The sequence below is a fragment of the Temnothorax americanus genome, unplaced genomic scaffold, assembly GCF_048541705.1.
Source record: "Temnothorax americanus isolate GAGA-0224 unplaced genomic scaffold, ASM4854170v1 Scaffold1, whole genome shotgun sequence".
NCBI classification, from domain to species: Eukaryota; Metazoa; Arthropoda; class Insecta; order Hymenoptera; family Formicidae; genus Temnothorax; species Temnothorax americanus.
The window spans coordinates 6851845-6876422 of record NW_027509230.1 but is presented as its reverse complement, the minus strand read 5'-3'; the positions used below and the strand labels follow the sequence as shown (position 1 = coordinate 6876422).

The following is a 24578-nucleotide window of genomic DNA, read 5'->3' as shown; positions in this document are numbered from 1 at the left end:
TATAGAACTTGACGAGAGAAGCAACTTTGGTCCTCTTGGCCAACCTCGTATCTCTTATACCGTTTGGCCTGGAAAACCTTTTCATTAGTAAAAGTTGAAACTTTGAGGCTCAGTATCTTGATTTTTTATACCGGAAGAGGTATACTGAAATTTGTACCACGCATAAAGCACACCTAAATTAACGTATATTCACAGTTTCAAGAAAATCCTAAGAAAATCGATTTTCTCTAGTATAAGAACGAAAGAACATCTTTAACTCTAGTTTCTTGCAATAGAAAGTAATAAATAATAGAAAATATTCTTAATGTTGATAATATTGTAGCATAATTTTCTATTATATATTGCAAATAAATGGCAGTACAATCTAATATATTCTAATAACGTTTGTTTACTCTGCTGAAAAGAACAGTTTTAAATGAAAAAATTGTGCAAAACTTAAAATATTTAGGCCGGTATTCATAGTCAGATTTTATTTCAAGATCGTCTTAAGTAATATTTTAGGATGCTAATGTGGCTCTGTGATTGGTTCATATAACATCTTAAGATCGTATATATACTTAAGACGATCTTAAATATAAGAACTGACTATGAATACCGGCCTTAATTTCAACCAATTGTCTTCATACTTAATTGGACTGGTATATTGTGTGGAATAATGTGCCTTTCCTTGTCAAAAAATAAATCTTCCTTTATTGCAGAAATACATTTCAAATAATCGTATCTAACGTGACTCGCGTTACCGTCGAAAGTTGGCTCATGTACGTCTTATAATATTATTATATGATACGGGAAGCGATTAGGGGTCGTATATTGTTTAAGGCTTTCATAGGAACGAGTGACACCTCGAAGTTACCGAAATTGACCCTAATGCATCCTAATGCTTTTAGTGGCCGGTGACGTTAAAACGCCATCAGCCTGGCTTTCCGACTATATGGGAAATCGACGGCTGACTGTCATTTCGGAATTACTAGTGATTTCTTTATTAACGGTACGAGTCTTTGTACCGGCGCGCCGCTGGAATATTAATGTTGAAATCTCCGCCGTCTCAACTTTCATGATCGTTACGGTTACGATTACGATTACGAGCAGCCGTTTCTCTTAAAGGCGAACCCTTATCCTGCGCTATATAATATTCTTTCGACGTACATAGATAATCCCTTATATCCGCGATACGATTATGATTCGCGTTGCAATTAAGAAAGCAATTATATTTAAGTAGAAATCAATGATGAACATTTAATAATATAGAGATTTTTTAAAGCAGGTTAAATTATAAGATAATATAGATGCCCCGTTCTTTAATTAATTGACATTATAGTATTAAAATTTCGCTTGGTTTATCATGATGGAAAAAATACAGTTAAAAAATTGATTTACTTTAACTTTATAACAAAGTAAACAAATATCTGTTTGGGCACGCGCTAATCTCAGGATAGGTCGGAAAACGCGGCGTTAAAACACCGGAAAGCCAGCCCCAAATCCGCTTAAGGACGCGTATTTATTACTTACGGACGTCTGCTTCGCCTCGACCGCTGACTCGCCTCTTCCACGCACACGCCGGTGTCACGGTAAAACAATATTCGGATTTATTTTTTACGGATCGTAAGTCGATTGGTACCGTATCTCCTTTTTATTGCCGAACAATCTATTTGAATTGGGTGAAAAGATTAATAATAATTGAAATAATCTCACATGTGTACTTCAAATTATGCCAAATTTTTCGATATATATTTTTGGATACTTATGTATTCCATCACCGACTGTCAATCGGTCCTGCTCTTTGGAAATGTTCTTCTTTGTATTTTGCAAGATACCGTTAGCGACTCTCTCGAGGGAACCTGAAAAGATGAAGCACAGTACCCTTTAACTTTGTCGAGCTGTCACGTTGATCGGGGTTGGAACGAACCCTCCAATTCACTCGGTGGGAGTAGCCACGCGGTTGAGTGAATTTTTATGAATGAATGCGCGAGGATACGCAGATCCAAGGCTTTGGAATGTGCACCCTGTTTTCACCCCTGTATCTATATTTACGACAGTGACTCTCAGTTGAAAATTTTATCAGGCGTTCGTAACGAGGCGGTCGGGCGAGGCAATTTTTTAAATTAGCCGCGCTACTTTAAGGGACGAAATTCCGCGTTAAAAATAGAAGCTTCCGGAATATTATTTTGATCACTGATACTCCCTAGTGACACGCTTTTTTTATCACTTTCCAGGATATAGTAACCTAAAAAGATTTGTTTAGCAGAATTTGAACCCAGAGAGTCTTTCTAAATTACATTTTACAAGTATATATATTTGAAACGATTTAAAAAATATTTTTTATTACGCGTATTTCCGATATTTTCTGTTATGTAAAAATAATAACTGTGCGTCGACACTGGTGTACTCTTTAGTTACAAAGCGACTCTCTTATTTGCTGAAGGGTCTGAGGTTGAAGGTGTTAGCGGCAGTACAAAAGAAGACTTCACCCTTCATGCCTAGAGGGGAGTTTATAAAAATCGTGTCAATTAGGCTTCTCTCGAGAAAAGAAGACAAACCGGGATACAGTTCTCGACGAGCAAGGGCTTTTAATTTCTGTTATAAAGAGATCACTGGCGGACAATTTATTTCTCGAGTGTTGTTAGATTTTGTTTTACAAAAGTACAATGTTTTAGATATTCAATATTATAGATACATATATATATTTTTCATTATTAAAAAAAAAAAACGTTAATTTTTCAATGTAAAATTGGTACCTTGATGAAATAATGATACGGTAGTGACTATAATTGAAAAACAATTGCTTACAAACGTATTTAATATTAATGAGAATGTCATTGAAGTACTTGGCAGACGTATTCTTCAACGTGAAATCGATATTTGACATAACTTTGGTTAAACTATACTTATTTTTTCTACAGTTCTTTAATTTTCGAAATTTAATATTTTAATAAGTAAATAGAAGTAAGACTTTTTATTTTAATAAAATCTATTCAAAATTAAATGAAATGTTTAAAATAATATTTTGTTTCCATAATTTCAAGTTTAACAACGACAAATTTTGTACTTTTAGTCGCTTATAACAATTATATTTTTACCATTTTGATATTTTTGCTAGGCAAAGATAACGCTCTAAAGTGGTCTAAGAATATAGCAGTTTTTAAATTTATTCAAGTTTTTAAGAAGCGCACTGTACACTTCAAATACCCATAAAAACGGGTTTCTTGTAAGTAAATTAAGTCAGACGTCGGTATTTAATTTACGATTTACTCAACATCTGACGCGCGCGCAATTAAAACTGCATTGCTTGTAAATATATCGAATATACGTATTTTGAATGAAACATAATAATAGGGACGCTGTTATATAATAGTAATGTTATGTTAAACTTTCTCGTTTAACATTATTAATGTTGAACGTTCGCGATTATTGCCTCCTTTTTGCGCTTTAATTTCTGCTTGATTGCGCAAGGAAGAGAAATGGTTTTACTTCGGGCGGATTTCTCTGTACTTGAATGAAGGTTGTGATTGCGTTCAGTGAAGAAGGGAGAAGCGTCGATCGGCCTAGGTACTGCTCCGGGCGAGGATTAGCCCGTGGGGTATTGTAACGTCGTAAATACACCCCCTTTTTACCCCACGAGCTTTAAACCCCCTTGTCTTCGCTTGTCTCTCACGTTCGATAAGTTTGCTGGCTATTCTCATCGACATTGGTTCCTTTCAAAATGTAAAATAATTCTTCTCAAATTGTTTTTCTCCCTTTTTCTCTTTCTCCAATCGCATTTTTAATCAATTAATAATTAGCTCGTGAGTTTTCAATTAAAGAACAGTTGAATGTGAACAATTATCTTATTCTATATTTCTGATTGAATAATATTTTAGAGTAAAGAGATATAAGAGTAAGGACACAAGTGTAGTAATTGTTAAATTTAATTTTGACGTCGGTTGTAAGTAGAGTTTGCTGTATTAAATGTTATTTATAAGTATTTAAAATTTTTTGCATTTGTTTTCTAATTATTTAGTTTGTTTTTATTGTACTTTGAAACAATAGTTTACTTACGACAGCAAGTGACAGAGATTATTTTAGTAGGAGTAATGAAAAGAAAACAATATGTAATATATATAAGATACCTATTAATAGTCGTTTCTGCTTGCCTAATCTTTTTAATAAAAGTATCCCATTTTGTTTTATATTCAATATATTTAAATGATTTTTTTTTCCGCGTGGAGAATGATGGCTCGTTTATCGATCGTTGAATTTCCCTTCGTGCCTCTGTTATCAAATGCGATCCCGGGTCATAATTCCAGCGGCGCGCTACAAAAAGGGGCCGCTGTAGTTTTTCGATGAAATAGAGAAAAGATTAGGGAAGGCGCAATTCGAGGAGGCACTTTAGCCAATGTCGTCATTTCGATACTTACTCGGCATCCCCCCGGTTCTACGTCCCAAATGATATCTCGGAGCAAAATCCCAGTCGCCGCGCGCGCGCTTATAGCCAGTAGAAATAGAAAGGGTTCGCGAGGGGCTCCGGAAGGACTGCGGGGTTATAATGAAATATAGCCTCGTTCCGCCTCGTATAAGACTGCATTAAGATTATACGTTGGCGCGCTCCTTGGCGACCGAAGACGGTCGAAATAAACGGGGCGGCGCGGCGCGGCGCGGCGCGGCGGTAGGGCCGTGGTGGCTGGCGGCTAAGGGTAAAAGGGGTAAGGGATTCCTCCTACGGTGTTTTAATCAAGCCGGATTTGCTGCGGCAAGCCGTGGCTCCAACTTTCATTTTAGCGAACCCCGCCCTGACAAGCCGTGCACGAACGTTTTCGTCTACTTCCCTTCATCTCGCCCCCCCTCTTACCCCTGAGGTCCTATCTGAAGTCCTCTCTCGCGTTCGGCAACCCGAGATCTATATGTGTGTTTGCCCGGCATTAAAACGCTATCCCCGTTTTACGGGGACGCGTGATCTTGATCCCGTTCGCCTCCTTAAGAAAGCTGCGTGATCGGAAAGGGTTGTTTTACGTTGAAACGTAACTACGTGGCGCGCGTGAAAAGTTTATATTGCGTTTCTTCCGACGATAACATCTTGTTTAATTCGACTTTTGCCGTTCGGTCGCTATGTATACATTTTGAATTATATTGTACTTTCAAGCGGATATCTTATTACAGTTCATTAAATTAATAAAATAAAATAGAATAAATTTACCATAACTGACAACAACGATGTTACATCGTATATATACTGCATTTTAATATGGTGATAAAGATGAAAGTTCACAGTAAATGATCTAATACAAAATATTACATCCTACAGTGTGAATCCAATGTGAATCCATCCCCACAATGTGTATCATAGACTTTACCGTACGTGCTGCGTGCGTACGTCATGCGCGTCATCGTAACAACGGATGGGTTAACAAATATGCCACGGGATTCGCAATAACACATTATCGGAAAACGGTAGGGTGCCTTTTATTTTCTATTCCTTTCCCGCGTAACTCTTTTGCATCGTAACCGTTTCTAGATCGTCTAGCGGAACTGTTTGTCGATTTCATCTTTTACGTCTCTCAGCTAACTCTCTTTCCCTCTTCTGATACGGAGAATCTCATTTATCTAAGCAATCGATGCAATTACGCGCGCTTCTACCAGCGAGCTATTTATCAACACAGCCACTGTAAGATTGTGATAAAGAGTTTATTAAATTTAGACACAAATCGCGTTTGATATAGCGTTAGTATATACGATCCTTATTGAACAAAGTAGTGATACAAGTCAATAAAGTTAAATTCATGTTTAATATACCTATATTTTTATATATAATTATTTACATTAATATGGAAAATAAAATTACAGATTTTTTATATAACCGCAAAAAGCTACCGCAATAAGAAACATTACATTACATAATTGCATAATTTCAGAAATTTTCTTATATTTTTTAAAACAATTAAAAAGAATAATTTCTAGCATTGTTCTATCCAATATTTTATGTAAAGTTATATTTTCGAAACTATTTTGTGTCGGGTTTAAAATTGCATAGATGAATTGATACAGAGGTATCTATAACGAGATTTTTTTTTCAAAATTTGTCTTACATTATTTCCAAAACAAATAATTCATATTTTATTTCGATTAGTCGAGATAGCTGTATTATACTTTTTAATTTCTTCTCCTTGGAATTATTTGATGTATGTAACGTTTGTGTTAAAAGCTTTGGTTCCTTAGGATTAAACTTTTCATTCCAGAGACTGCGAGGCTTTATATTCCGTGCTCTACCACCTCCGCTTATAACTCGTATCGGAAGTACATAAGACTTTAACTCGCGCTCCCAATACAGATTACTCGTCCACCCTTTCTCGGAGATAAGAAACATCTAGCACCCGTATTCCGTGTTCTCCACTCTTATATAGCGCAGGGCTGGCGCTAAGCCTCGGGGATCTACCGAGACTTTATATTTCGACATTTACTCCAGTCTATCACCCCTGTATTTGTCTTTCAGCTGTAACCGATACTTGCAGCTGAATCCGATTCGTTGAACTGTTGCTTGTAGACCTTAGCATTGCACATTTAATATTCACGCAGTTCCCTCTATAGTAATGTAGCGTAAGTCTTTCAATTGTTACTTTTATTACAGTAAACTCGTTATTATAGTCATTATAATTTAAGGAATGTACACGCGTCGAAACGGTGTTTATCTCAAACCACTAAACTGTGGTTCTTAGCCTGATGGTTTGAGTCGAGAAACATTTGGCAACTACCGGACCCTATCCCTCGCGCAAAGTTTTACGCTGCTCAGATTTAGCCCCGCTTTTAGGGACTGAAAAGCCAGTCCGAGACTTATCATTCCGCGATAACTCCCCTGACGAAGATACGCCGTGTAGGTGGAATTCGTTTCATCTTGACGCAAGCCGGGCGCGCGGAAAGGAAGGAAGGTAGGAAGGAACATACGGCAAACACAATATGGCGTCCGCCGCGAGAAAGCCCAGAGCGTTCCGGACCGGTCAGTATGCAATATGCTAAGGTTCTGCCGGCCTCCTCCCTTTCGTCTGATGCCGTCCTACATCCCTTCCTCTCACTCCTTCAGGATCCCTCCTTCTCTCCATCCTTCTGGTCCTCTATAACCTCCGAATCCTTGGGTTTGGGAATTTAATTACAGTATAGTGCCTACATTGTAGCCCCAGCCGGCCCGGAAATAAACTCCCCATTGTCGCGGCACAAAGCTTCTATTTGTCACGAGACCTGGGCGTTCGACACCCTTGCGAAGCGCACCTCCCCGCCTCCCGCCACCTGCCCTTCGATATCGACCTTTGTACCGGAGAGCTTTGACTTACGTCGTTTTGGCCGAGCGAGATCGACCATTCGAATGCTAATCCTATTATGGACGCTTTTTCATTTATGTATATATCTATGTCGTCGCAATTTTCAAGCGATCTCTTGAGTATTTTTATTGTTCTCGCGGCGTGATACAACGAATCCTCTTCTCGCTTATTTTCCATTGTTGAGTAATGCGACATTAATTTCGTAACAGCCGCTAATTTCGCAAGGAGACATTACCTTCTCTTAATATTTTACGGTACGAATACATCGTGGTCTTCGGTGCTTTTCATCACGTATCGCATACACTGCAATTAATTAGGAAGACATGCTTTGTTTCAGCGTTTTTCGAACTCGCGCTTACGATAGCAATTATTAACCTGACTTTTCTTTCATTTGAAACTTGAAACCTCACTAACCGTAAGTATACATTTCCTCGAACGTGTAAGCTAGAACCCGTCCAGGCGCGCTCCATTCGCCGTCTTACATTATAGAGGAGATTATCCGAGTAACCACAGCCTACCTTCTCTAACAATCTCCCTATTCCGCTTCTTCGCAAACTTCCATGTAATAAGTAACAACGCCATTTAATTATAAATGTTCGCATCCCTGGAACGAACTTACCTGGTTCCCACCTTCGGTTTAATCTTAATTACGACGGAGAGGTATGCATTCGTACTCGGGAACTTAAACATCTCGCACGTAGCCAAAAGAATTATCGTCAATATCACAAATCCAATATCTCTCTTCCCATGATAATAATTAGAAAATTATTATAGAATATTATTATTTAATACGCTACAATTTCAAAAAATTTCTTTTCGTAATAACGTGAAAAAAATTATGAAACAAGAAAGACAGAGAGAATTCCTGTTATAATATAACATTTATTTAAAATTTATGAAACAGAAGAAACTTTGTATATTCACAAGCCTGAAGTTTAATTTGTGTTAATTTTTTTATATTTAATACAAAATTTCTGTATAATTATGTTCTTTAGAATTTATAAGCGTTGAAGAAGAAATCAATTTTACATTCGTAAAAAAAAATACAACTGAAATATTTATATGGGTCTGGTGTGATCTCCGTATAAAACAGTTATTCTTTAACGATAAGATGCCTTTCAGTTGTTCGATCTTTCAGAACTACACTTCGATAATACAAAGGTTACAAAATTTGATAGTAATTTATATGATGTATGCGTAGCGTCGACAATTAATGACAATGTTGGGGCAATCCAACTTTTCGTATGGTGAGTCGCATCGAGGGGCCGAAGGTTTAATGACCTTAATGTTCCTCGACGATTGTTATCGCGCCACGGCACGCGCGGCGTCTTCACGCGTGATGTCGTCAAACTACTTCTCTCGCGCGATCAAGAGATGATTTTGTCTCTCGCGTAAAGGCGAATCGTTGCCATTTGACGTCAGGAATGGATTACGTTTTACCGCGGATGCGAGCGAACGTGACGTCTCTCGACGATGCCCTCTATATATGCTCTCGTTGCTGCTGTCGTGAGGACTGCAGCAAATTTGCGGTGCAACGGAACGACGACAGATGCGTCCAGCAACAGTTTCGCCGTCGATTCCTCGGCCGAAATTGCCGTCATCGTCGGCCCATAAATATAACGAGCGTTCCTCCATTCGCCGAGGCTCTCCCGGCATCGGACCGTAAAGCCCCCATAATTATTCACTCGTCGTTAAATCGGCCGCCTACGCGGCAGTTACGGCTTCCCGCCGGCCAAGTATATACCGTGCATACTGACTACGCGTTTCCACGATGCATGCGTGTGCTACGGAGTGTTAACGTTTTGTTCCGGGATTATCGTAAGCCTCGAGAAGCAACATTCTCAAATTACAAATTATCACATCTTCATAAAATGCTTACAAATTTATTACGCATTACGCCTAAATGATCGTTTTATCAAAATCAATACAAAAAGTGATTGCAAATTTTCATAAATAAACTTTTTGTTAACAAAAATATGCGAAGACCAGTAGCATAAAAAAATTAAGAGTATGTTTTGATCGGTAATTTTTTTAAATATTTCAAGTATTATGTAAAAAATTAATTTTTCTGAAATTATTATTCTTGACAATGAACAATGGCCTTTAAAGTGTTATCGACTTTATTTGCTCTATTAAAATTATTGTATATAATTACTCAAATATTTCATCTTTCTTTGAAAACACGATGTAAGTATGATATTTCTGATATTATTATGATTTAATTTGAATTATAGGACGGATAAATTAAAATTAAAAAAGTATCAAAGCTATCGATTATAAGTAATTAAAACATTGCCCGATCCTTTTAATTAGCGACATTATCTTTTCGATTTCCGGTATGCATGCGTTTTGTATCTCAATCTCTTTTGGCAGGCCATTAGAAACGGAAAGACAGGGGGGAGGGATGGAAGGGTAAAAAGAAAAGAAGCGATCGAGGGGTGCAAAAGTTTTCGATGAAATCGCGAGTACCCTCGAAACTTGCCGCTCGAAACGGTCGAGCTGGCGGATGCACGAGATTCGGACGGAAAGCGAAAACCGTTTCGTTAGAGGTGGATGGTGTCGGCTCTTCTGGGATGCAGGCAGAGGGGGAGGGGAAGGGAGGAGGAGAGTCGGGACGCGCGGCGGAACGGGCCTTAATTGCCCGCGAGTTAATTAAACTGTAATTCAATCGCGCGAATTCGCCGATGTTTTATCGCGGCGCGACGCGCCGTTAAGTTTCGCGCGCTCGGCGATACGCTCGTTACGGAAAGTATATGGGACCGATGCGTTTTGCGTATACGCTGAGCGGAGACGATGGTAATTTACATAGGGGGTGAATTAAGTTTAAGTGCTGTACATTAATGAAAACTCAAATTACTAAGAATTTAACGCGATGTCTCGAGGCATGAGCAAAACGATATTTTAAGAAACATTTAAACGTTTCTCTTCAGCGTCCACTACATTGGGTCAAATTCAACTTGGTGAATAAACATCATTAATTTGCAGGAAGCAGTTCTAGTTAATTTGCTTATGTCAACAGCAGTCTGTTTTTTTCTGAAACTCGCTTAAAAATTTATGTAGTTCTGCCTCGGATCTAAAAGGGTCAATGCGATAACTTTTTCAGGATAAATAAGAAATGCAATATATCCAATTAATATGGTAATTAGTATCTTTTGGCTTTAGATTTAGATTGATTTGAAATTATCCCTCGTGTCCGGACTCATCAGCTGATAAATCGAATGTCACGCGCGAATTTAGGCAGATTACGCCAGTGGATTTCTTAGACCTGTGGCGAGGTGAGGGCATCAGCGAGGGCTGCTTATTGTAATTATCCCTTCGAAGTACGTACAGCCTACCCTTGGCCAAAGGCTCCCTCTCCGCACACGCTCCCGGGCTCGATTGTTCTTGCTCGTATGGCACCGTGCGCCACGTCTATGAAATTAAGCGTACCACCCTTCTTGCCGAAAACGCGCCTGTTCCGTCAAGATCCTCTCCTCTCTCCTTGGCCCCTCGGTCCTCCTCCCGCTGGTGTATCCAGCGCCCTTAATTTCTCGAAGATAATTGCCGCCTCGTCTTTGTTAAACCGTCGCGATAATCGATGCGTCGCGCTACCGCCGCACCGCGATTGATGACTTCGCTCGCGCGGGCGCGCGAAACGCAAAACGAAATTACATTCTTTCGAAAGTCCTGTCTCATCCTTGGCAATTACCCAGTCAGGGAACCTCCCTCTCCTCTCTTACCCCTCCTCTCTTAGAGTAGTCAGCCTCGTTACTCGATCCGTAATTCGTTACTTATCTAGAACGAAACTTTCGATCGCCCGCGTCTCCCGGGATATGTAGACGAAGTTTCGTCGCCCTGGGCGATAAATGAGAAATTTAAAACAAGCTATTCAGTCGCGCGGGAAAACATTATACTTCGCTGTCACCTTGCGTTTTATTTGTCGATAAAATAAAAAAGATCAATTTAATTTATTATTAATTACTCTTTGTAAGGTAATGTATTATACTAAATGTTATACTAAACGATCAATTTGACATACTTATATTATTTAACGAAATGAAATTTCAACGTATGAAGCTACATTGTGCTTGTGCTTCGTACGAGATATTATTAAAAAGTCTCGCGTGATTATTTTATAAGCCGTGTTCATGAATGATCGCGGTACGCATGTGACACATGAATTTATTGAGAGACTTGCATATGCAACGTGGGACGGAACTTTGGTGGAATTATGTATACATCCATCGTTTTTTTTTTTCGACAGAATATGTAGATCACGTACATTTTTTGAAAATCATGAATTCGCGCCACGTACCGGGTCTTGCACTTTGTTGGAATGTTTGACTTCGTCGGATACATATTTCAATCGTCGTGGCCGAAGAAGCAAGGGGGAAGAGGGACGGTTGTTTGCCGGTGACCAGAATTTAATATTCATCCAATCAGGGGGGCAAATCTACTGCGCCCGAGGGTGTCACTTCTATTTCTCCCACTGCCTGCCTTTCGTTTCCTTGCCAATCACATATTTGCTCTTTCGAGAGACCGAATAGAAAAATTTGCGATGTGAATATTTGTGACAGATGTGATGTAGTACGGGTATATATAAAGAGGGTATTATATTAAAAAAACAAAATGTGGAGAAAGTGATAATTTAAATCAATCTGTAGAAAGGCATAAAACGCTAATACAAAATTATATATCAATTTTTTTGCGTTTTTTTCTTACTTTTCTTTGCTTACAGAGCAATACTTCACAGCAATTTAATATACATTATTTAATATATTGTAATTGTAATTGAAACTTTGATTTATTGATCCGGAAACCTAGGAAACCTGGATTAGGTTTTAGGAACAGAACCTTTTAAAATCGACCTCTGGGAGTAACTCTGTATAAATAAACGACTTGTATTCTTGTTCCTGTTGAATTATATCAGTGATTCTCGGACGAAAAAGAGACCACACGGAGTGCACGTCAATAGAATACTCGGCTAGCCGACATAAAGGGTAATATAATTTGCATTATGCTCGCGGTAGGGCGTACCCTTGTTTCGTAAGCATTGCGGAGCAAACTCAGTAACAAACCCGCGGATTCGTTCGATCAAACTTAATTAGCGCCGAATTCCAGACATAATTAAATCCGACCGCCGTGTAATTTTGCATAGGTAGATAGCTCATGAGAGATGAAGGGGCGTAGGGATAGGAGGGGGTGAAATGTAAAAGAGAGGAAAAGTTCGAATCCAGAGAAAAAAATAGAAAAGAATTTTTGAAAGCTTAAAAATTTTTGGGGATAAATATAATAATAAATATTTAGGGCTTGCTATATTTTTTCAATTAGGATTTTTGTGCAATCTTGGTGAATCTTAACGATTCCCTTTTTCTCTCTCTCCCTCTCTCTGCTTTAATTAGTTTTTATTTATTTTTGTCGAGCTTTTAATGGCGACTTTAATTGCTGTCTGACAACTTTTATTTTATCGCGCAGGAAATGAGGCGTTATCGTAAACTATCGGAAAAAATTTCCACGCTAAGATTTCACGCGTGTCTCGCAAGTGGGATGATAAACGTAGCCAATAATGCCACAGCATTCCCCGGGAATGCGCAGAGAGAACGAGTGAGACAGAGATAGAAGAATTTCTTGAATGCTTCCGTAGTTTAGAAGGTAGCCCCAACGTTCTTAGCTATACCCTTTCCCTCCTCGGATACGGCGGTTCATTCACGATACCCTATTATACTCATTAATTATAAGAAAACATTGTCCCGCGGCTGTCCACGTAAGGAATGATACCTTAATGGCATGGAACATTTTTTTGTATTAAGAAATACTTTGATAATTTGCTAGAGAACATTTTTTTGTATAAGACGTTTCTTGCAGATATACGCTGTCTTACAATATATTACGCGTATAGCGTATCCAATATTAAGAAAATATATATACTATAATCGCGAAAAAAGATATTACGTTTTATCTCCAGTTTATTATGGAGATGGGATCAGTCTGTATAACAAGTCCTTTTCAATGAAAGTGTGAAGTACTCTTTAATGCCGCGCTCTGTCTTGATAACGTCTCTGAGCCTCATCCTAATAACAAGCAGCATTAATCACTACAGCGCCACGTTGCAATTACCATGATGGCGCTGGTTTAGCTTAGGAGCGGCGTTAAAGGCGGAGGTAGGGGACTTTGTCGAGCATAAAGTCAGAATCAAGACGATCCGTTTTCCTATAGCAGCCCGTGAACCTGTTCTTCGTCTAGCCAATGGCGCTGACTTCATTATTTCCGCGTCTACGTGAATGTAAAATCAAACGTAATGCTTTGAATTCCTTTGACCTTTTGTTGCTTTCTCTTTTTTCCTGTTTAATCTATCGTTAATAGTTTCTCTCGCAGTTTTAATAATTACTTTTTTGTATTTTTATGTAATTTTTTACTAAACAAACACACAGTGTTCATTGATCACTTCTCGTCTTTCTGCTTTAACGAATAACCGCAATCAGCTCTTTCTAGTTAGTTCCGGGAACGAAAGAAATCACGCGACGAAATTTTGTTTCGTGGATTGGTTAGAGAAGTTGAAGGATAGTCAGAACGCGAAAAAGTGATGAAGACGTCCGTGCTGCCGGAGAACAATCTGGATTGTGTAGAAAAGACTTGGATATTGGAAAGGACGTTTCATCGTCGTCTTTTCGTCCGCTCTCTTTTCCGACAAGGACGAATTTTACGTTCGTATTATAACTGTTTTTCCCTATCTCGACAATATCGTCATTGTCCTTTCGCGGACTTTCCGTCCCGTCTACGAATGTGATCAATGAACGGCGCAGACGCCGTTCCGGATTGTTTCGGAGTATTGTGCATCTAATCGCCCACCCCGTCACTTTGACCACATCCCGAGGACTAGTCCCAGAATCTCCCGGGACATGGCGATCCATAAATCGAAAGTTCGAGTTCTCCCCCCAATGAGTAGTACTATGTGTATCGACCGCTCTTATCGACATATTCTTGCGTTAACGTAAGATCGAGCGGTGATTCGCCTCTGGCTAGTCTTCGCCAGATGCGAGATTACCACTGAAGCTCCATTGAAGATCGAGCTTTCTCGAGGCATTAAATCATTGTAATATATTAGCATGTTTACATCTCAGGAAGCTTTTGTACTATTGTATATTATACCCTTGTAGGCATATTGTTAATTATATATACCAACAACTTTGAAGGCGAATAATTCATACTATTCTATGATTTGTATAGCGCAAGAAAAAGAAAATTACTACGTGTATAGATGATGTGATATATTTTATCTTTTTTCTTCCAAGTCACAAAATTACATTATTTATTTTTGTTCCGAGGTATTGATACAAGTTGAGAAGTTTTGCAATAGTTTGATTTTTACTACAAGTTGTCATGCTTTTAAGAAGAAGTTATGATTATAATTTACGGTACTACCGATGACCGATCGTTTTCTACGTCAGCGACTTGCGAATTTCGGAGAATTAAGAGGGTGTTTGCCTCTTCTTTTCGTCAGTTGTAGAACTAAATGAGGGACGGAGGAAGAGGGGTAGGGCCGTTATACTGTGGTGGCATGCGCTCGCCGTCGTAGAATCCACCTCCTGTCAAGTTTAAACCCGCTACGTGACTAAGTTGCAAGCGGCCTGCTAAGATGTCCTGCTAATTTATATGTTCGCGTTAACTCGCGCCATCCCCCTTGTACACCGTCACATCCCGCTGAAGGGAGGGCGAGGAAGGGATTCGCGGAGGAAGCTTCTGTGAGAGAGGGCACGGGACGCATAAGTAATCGCCGCTATCGTGCCCGACAGATGCGCCGAAGATTCGTTGTTTCTGATCGTGCAACCGCAGCTAAGAATCGATCGTATCGACATTAATTAAAAAGAAAAAAAATTATCAACAAATTCGATTGCAAGATGCTGATATTTTTAACGTGTCTGATTTAACCGTTATATATTTCAAACACTCATTATATTTAAAGCACAGGGAATGATATGTATTTAATAAAAGTTACACTTATATTGAAAAACACGAAATAATATTAATTGACATAATTATAGTTCGAAAGCAAGAAATGGCACAGATAATAAGATCAATATCTGCGAGATGTAGAAGCACCTGTTCATCTATGCGCGATCTTTTCTCATGAGCAAAGGAGTTAGAAATCGTCAAAGGAATCACGTTTACTTACCTGACAGGGTAAGTTTATGGAGCAAGGATGCTGGTCCTTAGGGCGAACTTTACGGTCGGGCCTCGAGGAGGTAGAACCGCAGAAGCTTCGAGGTTTGAGCCCTACGTATCCTGATGAATCGTTTGCTGCGCAGAACTCCTTTGAAGCGTTCTCTAGACGACCATCCTTCATTAGGCTTAATCGAAGAGAAACACCGCTACATCTTCCTTGAATACGTAAAAAAATCTTGTCCCGGAACTAGATGTCTTGACATTTCATTCTCACACATGTTCCTATAGCTCTATATATATATTCCATGCTTTATATACCATTCAAACGAGATGTTTTGTTTTTTTGTCGAAAAACTTCTTTCCATTTTATTTCCGACTCGCAAATTAAGAAATAGCGGGTATCGACCGTGGGTGAAATCTCAAATATATGATGGTGGGATTCCAATTAGAAGCCCCTATGCTGCTCCATATATCCCTGGTGATAGTTGCTCATATCGAATGTAACAGGCGCCCACATGTTGAAGGTGCACCCGTGCGTGAATATTTGCCTAAGTGATTGCTCGTCTTGAGACGACGACGACGACGGCGAGGATGCCGTTCCGATTGGGTGTCCACATGTCTGCCTGACCATACCTGCATCTTCTCTACTTGTGGTTCTTGCTCGGCACGTAGCACACGAACAACTTTGTACTCAAAGTTCCCGCTCACGGACGTCTTTGGGAAACTTAAAACAGCCTTTTCGAGAAGTAGACACGGGGTGAGGATGCTCTCTCTCTCTTTCTCTCTCTCTCTCTCTCTCTCTCTCTCTCTCTCTCTCTCTCTCTCTCTCTCTCTCTCTCTCTTCTTATCTATCCTTGCTCGCGTTTCGTTTGTCCTTTTCTCTGATTAACTGCTTACAATGTCGGCATGTGACGTTCCCGACAGCCTCCTTGTTTATCGCTTTCACGATAAATATATATATATATATATATATATATATATATATATATATATATATATAAGATATATATATATATATATATATATATATATATATATATATTTCTTAAAATATATTAAATAAAAAAGGTAAAAAGCAGTCTTTCTATTTTGAAAAATGTTAGAAATTAAGTTTCATTTTATTTCATATATTGAATAACGAAAAGTATTTTGATATCTATGTTTATAATACATTTAAAATACACTATTTTTTTACGTTTTTTAAATTATACTTTCAGATTTAAATGTTAACACATAGGTTTATGAAAACTCGCATCAAGTTCATGTTAATTTTTACTATTCATCTTAGACGAGCATCTAGAAGAATATTTTAACGCGAAAAGAACAGATTTGCGCGGAATAAGCTATCTCCTTTCAACCGTGGCGATATCCTGCGGATAAAAACTTTCGCAATCGCGCTTTTCTGTGACCTTTCACTTTAAGAACCAATTCTTGCACAACGTAAGCCACACATATCCGTCCTTCGCGCAGGATCGCGCGATTCGTAAAATCCTTATCAAAAGCGTAGTCCCGCCAAACCTTCGGCGGCTCTCGAGACTCGAAGGCATCGATTCCCTTCGCCTGCCCTGTTCGCTTTTCGCCTCCTCGCCTTGTTATAAATCATGAAAGCTACGGCGGGGTAGCGAGCGGCGATGGTGGTGGTAGTCCACCCCTGTGTATACTAGCGCCGCCGGGTGGACTCCGTATCCAGATCGTGGGGTGGCTTCTTTCGGTCCGGGCGGAGTCCAGGGACAGGAACGACGTCAGGAGCAAGAAGGGGTGCCTTCGTCGACGGAGGCAAGATCAGTACATTACAGATAAAGCGAACGACTCTGGCCGTCCGGGACTTTTTTAAGCCATAAATTTGGCGAGCGGCAGGGACGAGAGCGAGAGGGAGGAAGGGAGGGAGAGAGGAAGACGGCGTTGCGAGAGAAGTGTTTGCCGAACTGGTTCCTTCCTTCCTAACTCAATTGCTGCGACGCGGTGATCTATGGTGGTTGGGGAACAGCAAAATCACAGACCCGCGTCCTCGTGCCCCGGATTTCTGCCACTCTAAAAAGAGGGTCTCCTTATTTCTACCAACGCCGTGCCGATTTTGCACTATCGCACATGTTGCTTTTTTTTCTTTGCACATTATGTTCGATATGATCGAAACGAAGAAAAGAACGGTTTGATTCGAGAAGATAAATGCTATTTTTGTTCTTCTTTGAGTGGATCGCTGCTTGGATATCTTGAGTTATTATTTGTAGTTTGGATTCGATACATTTATGTTCGAAGAAATTTATAGAGGAAAAATGGGAAAAAACGAAATTTATTAATAATTATAATTATATGCATTTTAATTATAATTTTTATAAAATATTAGGACAATTATTCTCGCAATATCGCAAATTTGAAATAAATTTCATGATTTTTAGTTTGCCAAGTTTGCTTAGTTTATATTATTTTATTGTAATAGAATTATGTATAATTTTAAAAAATATAAATATAATTAAAAATATATAATTATATATATATATAATTATATTTTTTATAATAAAATTTATTCTTAAATATATTAATTAAACAATATATCTTTTTTTTTAATTCCACTTATAAGATAATTTATAATTTGCGCTAGATTTTAAACTCGAATTTTATTTTATAATTTGATGCTGTATATTTTGATATATCTATGCATTTTAACACGTATGTTTTACATACACGTGTGATGATGTTTTAAATGTTTTTTTGTATTACGCGATATATAAAATAATTTTATTCTGAATTCTGACACAAATTATAGATTGTCTAAAGTGAGCTTGAACTAACAAGCTTTTAACAACAAATCTGATCGAAGAGAATAGTTGTTTCTCTTTTTCGTTTTTTGCTTCTTATTTGTTTCTGCAAAGTGCCATCTCGACAAAAATGTTTTTAGTTGTAAATCTTCTTAAATCAAAGTCAAGAATCTCTCAAGAGCGACGCGATTTCCATCGCATTATGAAACGGTAGAGAAATTTAAAAAGTCGGCTGGGGAAAAATGAGGGATCCTATAACGAAACGATCTAATGACTGGGAATCCTCTTTATGGTTTTACAAGAATTTTGACCCCTCGGACAAAAGATAACCTGGGGAGACGTTTAGTTCGACGTTCGTATCTTTGTCTTCGTTTGTCGGAGGGTGACACCCTTTCTTTAGCTATAAATTGTCCACGGTAGGGCCTCTACTGAGGTAGTATGAGATAAAAGAAACATTTTGCGCATAACGTGCTTAATTCAAGTATCACGTCTGGATCATTGTCGGAAATATCGGCCTTAATGAGAACAGATACTTTTCGTATCCCTATTATCCATTTGAATGCTTTGAAAATCTTAATATGAGATAATTTTTTAACTATATTAGTTTTTTGATTGATTGCGCGATTGATTAATATCGCGTAGACTTTGCACGGTTTCTTATCGATCTATTACCTATTATCGATTTGTACAATTCAAGTGATATTTATTTTTTACTGATGTTTCTTTCGTTTTTCAGTTTCTTGTAGATATTACATGTAGAAACTACGTATGTATATTACATATTAATATTTTGCGTAATTTATTTATACAAATCGAATCGAGACATAATATAGAGAACAAGAATTACTGTCACAATGTAAAAAAATGTCGCGTATTCTAATATTTGTCGCAATCGTGTCACAAGAAGTAATACGACGACACGTGGAGTGATACTCGCTCACTCGAGTCTCACTGTGCGACTGACAGCGTGTCGACAGTGCGTAAAACGCAAACGCACGGTAGTATATGGGATATTCGGTGATTGTATTTTTCAAAATGTTAAATGTTTCGTGGGATTTGAACTAGCACGCAGGTGTTTGTTATTGCGTACGGCGCGTTGTGTTTACGATCGCGCGAGCGCCGAAGCCAACGGCTCTGTGACCTTATTCACAAGATCGCCGGCTTATCCTTATCATTCGCTCAGTGAGATTCGAGCGAGCAGGTAGTGGCGCGTGCCACTTCGTATGTCATCGCATTTTACTTTTTGTAGCGAGAATGCGCGATTTTATATTACAATTAGCAACTATCAATTCGCGTGTTTAACTTATAGCTCTCAAGTATCATTTGCGTATCGGGGTAACGACTATTTATTGAAACAAATACTTCGCGTGATTCATTTCAAATTGAAATCGAAATAATAGAGAACGGGAATTATTGTTTCATAATGTTCATGGAAAATTGTTTGCTCGGCAACGCTTGTATTAAAATACATTGCATATCGCGCTTTAAATTCCTCGTTGGTTTATCACGTTTCAATTAGTCATTTTAACATTTGTCCGAATTTTAACATTTATTAATCGCAGAGTATAAATTTGAAATTTGTTTTTGTTGCACTTTGTGAGATACTGTGAATACTGTGGATAGTAACTCTCTCTTTGTGCGATCATACTTTTTTTACGTTATTCTACCGTTGTAATTTATTAAAGTATGAGTTGTGTGCGGTTATAACTTTGAGAGTACAGTGCCGTGCAATCGTTTATTAATGCGCGCGCGATTGTAATTGTAATTAATTGTATCTTCGCGAGTGAGTGATTGAAGAAGCAAAAACGGAGAAAAGGATAAGAGAGGCCCAGAAAGGCGTCGGGCGATGCGATGGCGGAGCAACTATGAGGTAAGTAATTTGTTATTTAAATATTTGGTGCGGAATTAATTGCTTATAATACAAGAGACTGGAAATATTTTAGAATCACATATCATATTCATTTAACTTAATAAAAATATCTCTAATTATTATTGTTACGTTTATATATCACTTTTTTATCCTAATTATTCATAGCTTATTTATCTATATTTATTAATAATTTGATTTTTAACTTGAATTAGCGAAATGTTTTAATAATCAACTTATCGATAGCAGTTGATTACTGTAACATATGTAGTACTCATACATAAGAAATCTGAAGACAAAATTAGCTAAGTAGTAAGAGTCAATATATTCTCTGAACCGTCAGAATCAATAATAGGTGATAGATCGGTGTGCATATAGCATACGTAGTTACGGACTTGAACACGCGATTACCGTTATTCAAATTTGATCGATACTTCGAAAATTAGTAAAAGAAAATTATATATATATATATATAGTACTTGAGATTTTCGTTTTAGGATTTTCAACTCTAATTAATTTAGATATATCATTAAAATACTATACGTAATTGTGGGACATCTTACTGTTTTTTTCTGTTTATTTTTTTGAAATAATATATCGATAGAAAAAAACGTACAAATCGCTAATATAACAGCTTTACACAATATTGTCGTTTAAACAAAATTATTGAAACTATCCAATTTGCAATAATTAAATAAATAAAAGGCAGATATCTTATTAAAATAAATTAAGTATAATGCGTATTTACGTTTTATTAAACCAATATTTTTATATTTTAATGATATAAAATGAAAGAATTCAAATTATGTAATTAAACGAGAACCGAAACACATGTTAAACATAAAATACATAAACATAAACATAAATACAAATATGTAATTTACATTGATAATATGTAAAAATAGGAAATTATTTTATGTTTATGACATGTTATGTTTAGTCTCGTTTTTACATTTGCGAACTCGTCGAAGGGGGTGGGTATGTTTTATCTCAGTACGTTTTGAGGGATTCGGTGAAGACACGCACGCAGCAATTGAAACACGAACAATATAATGTGAAAGTCTCTCCCTCTTTCCGTCCCCGTATATTTTATATGTGCACGTGCCTTCCATTTCCATCAGACATAATTGCATGTCTGAAAACGGATTTAGAGTAGGCAGTCGGGCAGGCAGGTAGGCATCAAGCGAGCGAGCGGGAGGCGAAAGATAACATGATATACATATACTTAATTACCTTCCGGCGTTACCTGGGTGCACCGAATGGTTGGAAGACGTGAAAGTGTTTCTTCACATTAGCTTAATATTTTCCTTAACCGTCTTGTGACTTCGTAGACGCGTATTATATGCGTCGCTTTTACTACTCTACATTTTTTGTGTCGTGAATAATCTATGACGTATGAATATACATGAAAGATATATATATATATATATATATATATATATATATATATATATATATGTGTCGCAAGATAAATTAATACAACTCACGAAAAAAAATATAAAAAAATATACACTATACTCTTGTGTAAAAATAATATATTCCGGTATTTCTTCGAAATTAACAACTTGGGAGACAACTCTTTCTCGGATTACGCTAATTTTTTCAATGCGGAAATTTTATAGTAGTAATGCTATGGACATTGAAATAAAATTTTTGTTACATCCCATCGGATCTGGATGCGACTCGTTGGCTCTGAAAGGAACAGGACGCATTGTCGCGTGCCGGGATGTTTCGAGTCCTGCGGAATTTCGTTCTCGTCCCGAAGGAATTCGCGAAGGTTGGAGTGTTGGAGTTCGGAGATCGTCGACGGGCGAACTTTTTTTCGCCCGCGATTCCGTCGCGTCTCGGCACCGCGTCGCCGCGCCGTTTCAGCGCTCTATCGGCACCCACGTCCGATATTCCGTCGATGGAATTCAGCCCCCGACGAACGTGGCGGGCGTGAAAAGTTAAAATCGCATCAGTGAGCCATTATTGTATCGCCGGTGTCGCGCGCCACCCCGCAAAAGTTAAACAATTTACGGGAGCCTTACACATCGACGATGTTACGTTCCCTCTCTTTCTCTCTCCTCCCCTCTTCTTCCCTCTATCTTCTTTTGCTCGCCGATCCGTTGGTTTCTTCTCCCGTCGTTGCGGAGGATTCTCGTGGACACACGTGTCGCCACGACCCTACCCTAAAACTTTCGACGAGGTAGAACAGCGATTTGTCGTCTTGCGTGACGTGTACTTTCGGCAAAATTGAGACGGCTGCCCGCGATGAAGCACATAATAATTAAGCGAGAATTAAATTAATTGCACTTTCGCGTTCTACTAAAAAAAACTCAATCGCATTATATTATTTCTTATATTGAGTAGAAAACGTTTAAGAAATTGAAATAGTCTACATTTTCGATGTTTTCGAGAGTCATTATATGAAGAAAATTTTGTCTATAAATGATGCCATCTTGATGATATAAAAGAATTATTCACAATATTTTAAAAGCAAAAAATATATATTTGGAATTTCTTTTAGCCTCACTTTATCGAATCTCAGATATTTTTCGGTAATAGTATTGTGAGAATGACTGTACGCGATGCGCTTATTATCGGTCAGAAGGAACGTTCACTGAGAGAATCTGCCCAAAACAGGAGCTATGCGAAGGAAGCTTTCCTCTATCGGGAATTACTTAAACCGGCTTTACGACTACCGGAAACTACCGTCCCTGTTGAGGGGATTCCGATGCATTACCGTATTAGTCGCCGCGCTTAGAAAGGGTTCCTGCAAATGTAAAGTAGATTATAGACACGGCCCATTTTAATCCTTTCCACCCTTTTTCGCGTGCACCTGCTCGCCTATATACACGTCGATCAACTCGCGGTAGCACATGCTACGAGCATGGCTCGAGAGAGCCATGAAATCGATAATGAATATATAGATATACGCCATGTGTATTCATATATCGTTACATATAGATACGAATTATGAATTTCACCAAGTTTTCGAAAATATAATAAAATTCTCTCTAGTTCAGTGTCTTACATAGTCGCGCAATGTATAGTCAGCGCAACGATATCGATCGCGTTTGTCTCTCTTTTCAGTCCTGTCCGTGGAATAAAATGTTGGAGAACAGCGAGCGTGAATCGTTTTTCAGCGATAAAATGTCTTTGTATCCTAGTGGTATAGCGCGGCAAAGTTTTCCAAGTAGCGGTGTTTGCGTTTTTGCGCAGCGTATGTTTCGACGCGTTACAACGCCGCACGCAAATTATCGCACGTGTCGCATTCCCACATTAGGGAAACTTTCATCGCGTACTTTGTTCGTTACGTTACGTGCGCTATATAAACCATGAGAAAAAAAGCCGCGTTTTGAGTTTAGGTATTAACAGTTACACTACACCACTGACATATTCCGTTACGTTACGCTATTATGAACTTCGTGTCAGAAGTCATTATGGAGAATGTTCATGGTGGGTCGCATAATGATGTGGAAAGTATCACGTTATCATTATTACAAGGATCGCGGTATTTAACGTCACGTGACAATCGTTTTGCATTACCTATGCATATATATACGCGTTAAAGTTACTTCGCGGAATATCGTTGAACCTTACGTTTTCTTATTTTCGTCAGAACGTATACCGTTCATGTCTTCAGATTTTGGTCGGACTCGTCGCACGTCGCTCGTGGAAATCGTAAAAGTTTCACGGGACACGATGAATTATTCCTGCTGTGGAGACGCAAAATTGCGGGAAACTTTCCTCCGGCGAGGAGAATCGCTCCTCGTATATACGTGCATGTATATGTGTGTGTACGCACGAGGCGTGTGGTGTACTCGTGTGTCGACATCGCGTGGGTCGGCAAAGACGAAGGGGTAAGAAGGGCCAGATCGCGGAATGAATGCGGGAAAGCGTAGGATCATCGAGCAGACCGGAGGCAACTTTGTAAGAAGAGGAGGAAGGGTTAAACTCAGGCTAGGGGAATAGGCTTCTTAATGCGGGGGTGAATTTTATATAGTCTCCCGAGCGCTGAGATATAGTTGGAAAAAATACGCCACAAATTTGCAATTTCTTTACGAAGTGTTTTAGTAACTATCTCACGTGTTGTATATTCTTGAGCTCAATTGCAGTAAAATTTATGGATTTGGTGTAACATAAATGCTCATAACATTGATATAAGTCTTACAATATATACACGGTACAGTTAGATGTTATAAAAAAGTAATAAATGACGAAATTTTTAGTTTTTATTGATTAAAAAAGAGAAATGGAATATTTACTCCGACATAACGAACTTTTTCGCCGAAACTGCGATCGGTATTGTAGAATCATTGATATACAAGTCCGTCTAATTGGCGAGAGAAGGACGCAGAATTGCCAACATCCCTGTGGATTTCACCTGCCGCGTCGTTGGCGCATAACACTTCGGTTTTGCTCGCTACGGCCGTCGACATCAAGTTCAATATCACTTAGGTTTATGGCGGCAATTATCATTTTACGATCGGCCCTGTATTCTTAGGGCTTTATTACCGGGCCCCGGCGCGGTTCGGCGCGAGGCGT

The 24578-nt window shown here is 38.5% G+C and overlaps 1 protein-coding gene across 5 annotated transcripts in view; it reads left to right on the top strand.

The window, feature by feature from the left end:
• LOC143895660 (uncharacterized) overlaps positions 1 to 24578 on the top strand; it is a 281499-nt gene that overhangs the window by 14549 nt on the left and 242372 nt on the right. Inside the window, exon 1 of one of the 5 annotated variants that reach the window (XM_077402972.1) lies at positions 19967 to 20051. The exons of the other annotated variants lie outside the window; for them this stretch is intronic. Within the exon in view, the coding sequence (XP_077259098.1) occupies positions 20028 to 20051 (24 nt within the window). The 5' untranslated portion in view covers positions 19967 to 20027. Of the gene's footprint in view, positions 1 to 19966; positions 20052 to 24578 lie in introns of those variants that run through there. 5 annotated transcript variants of the gene reach the window in all.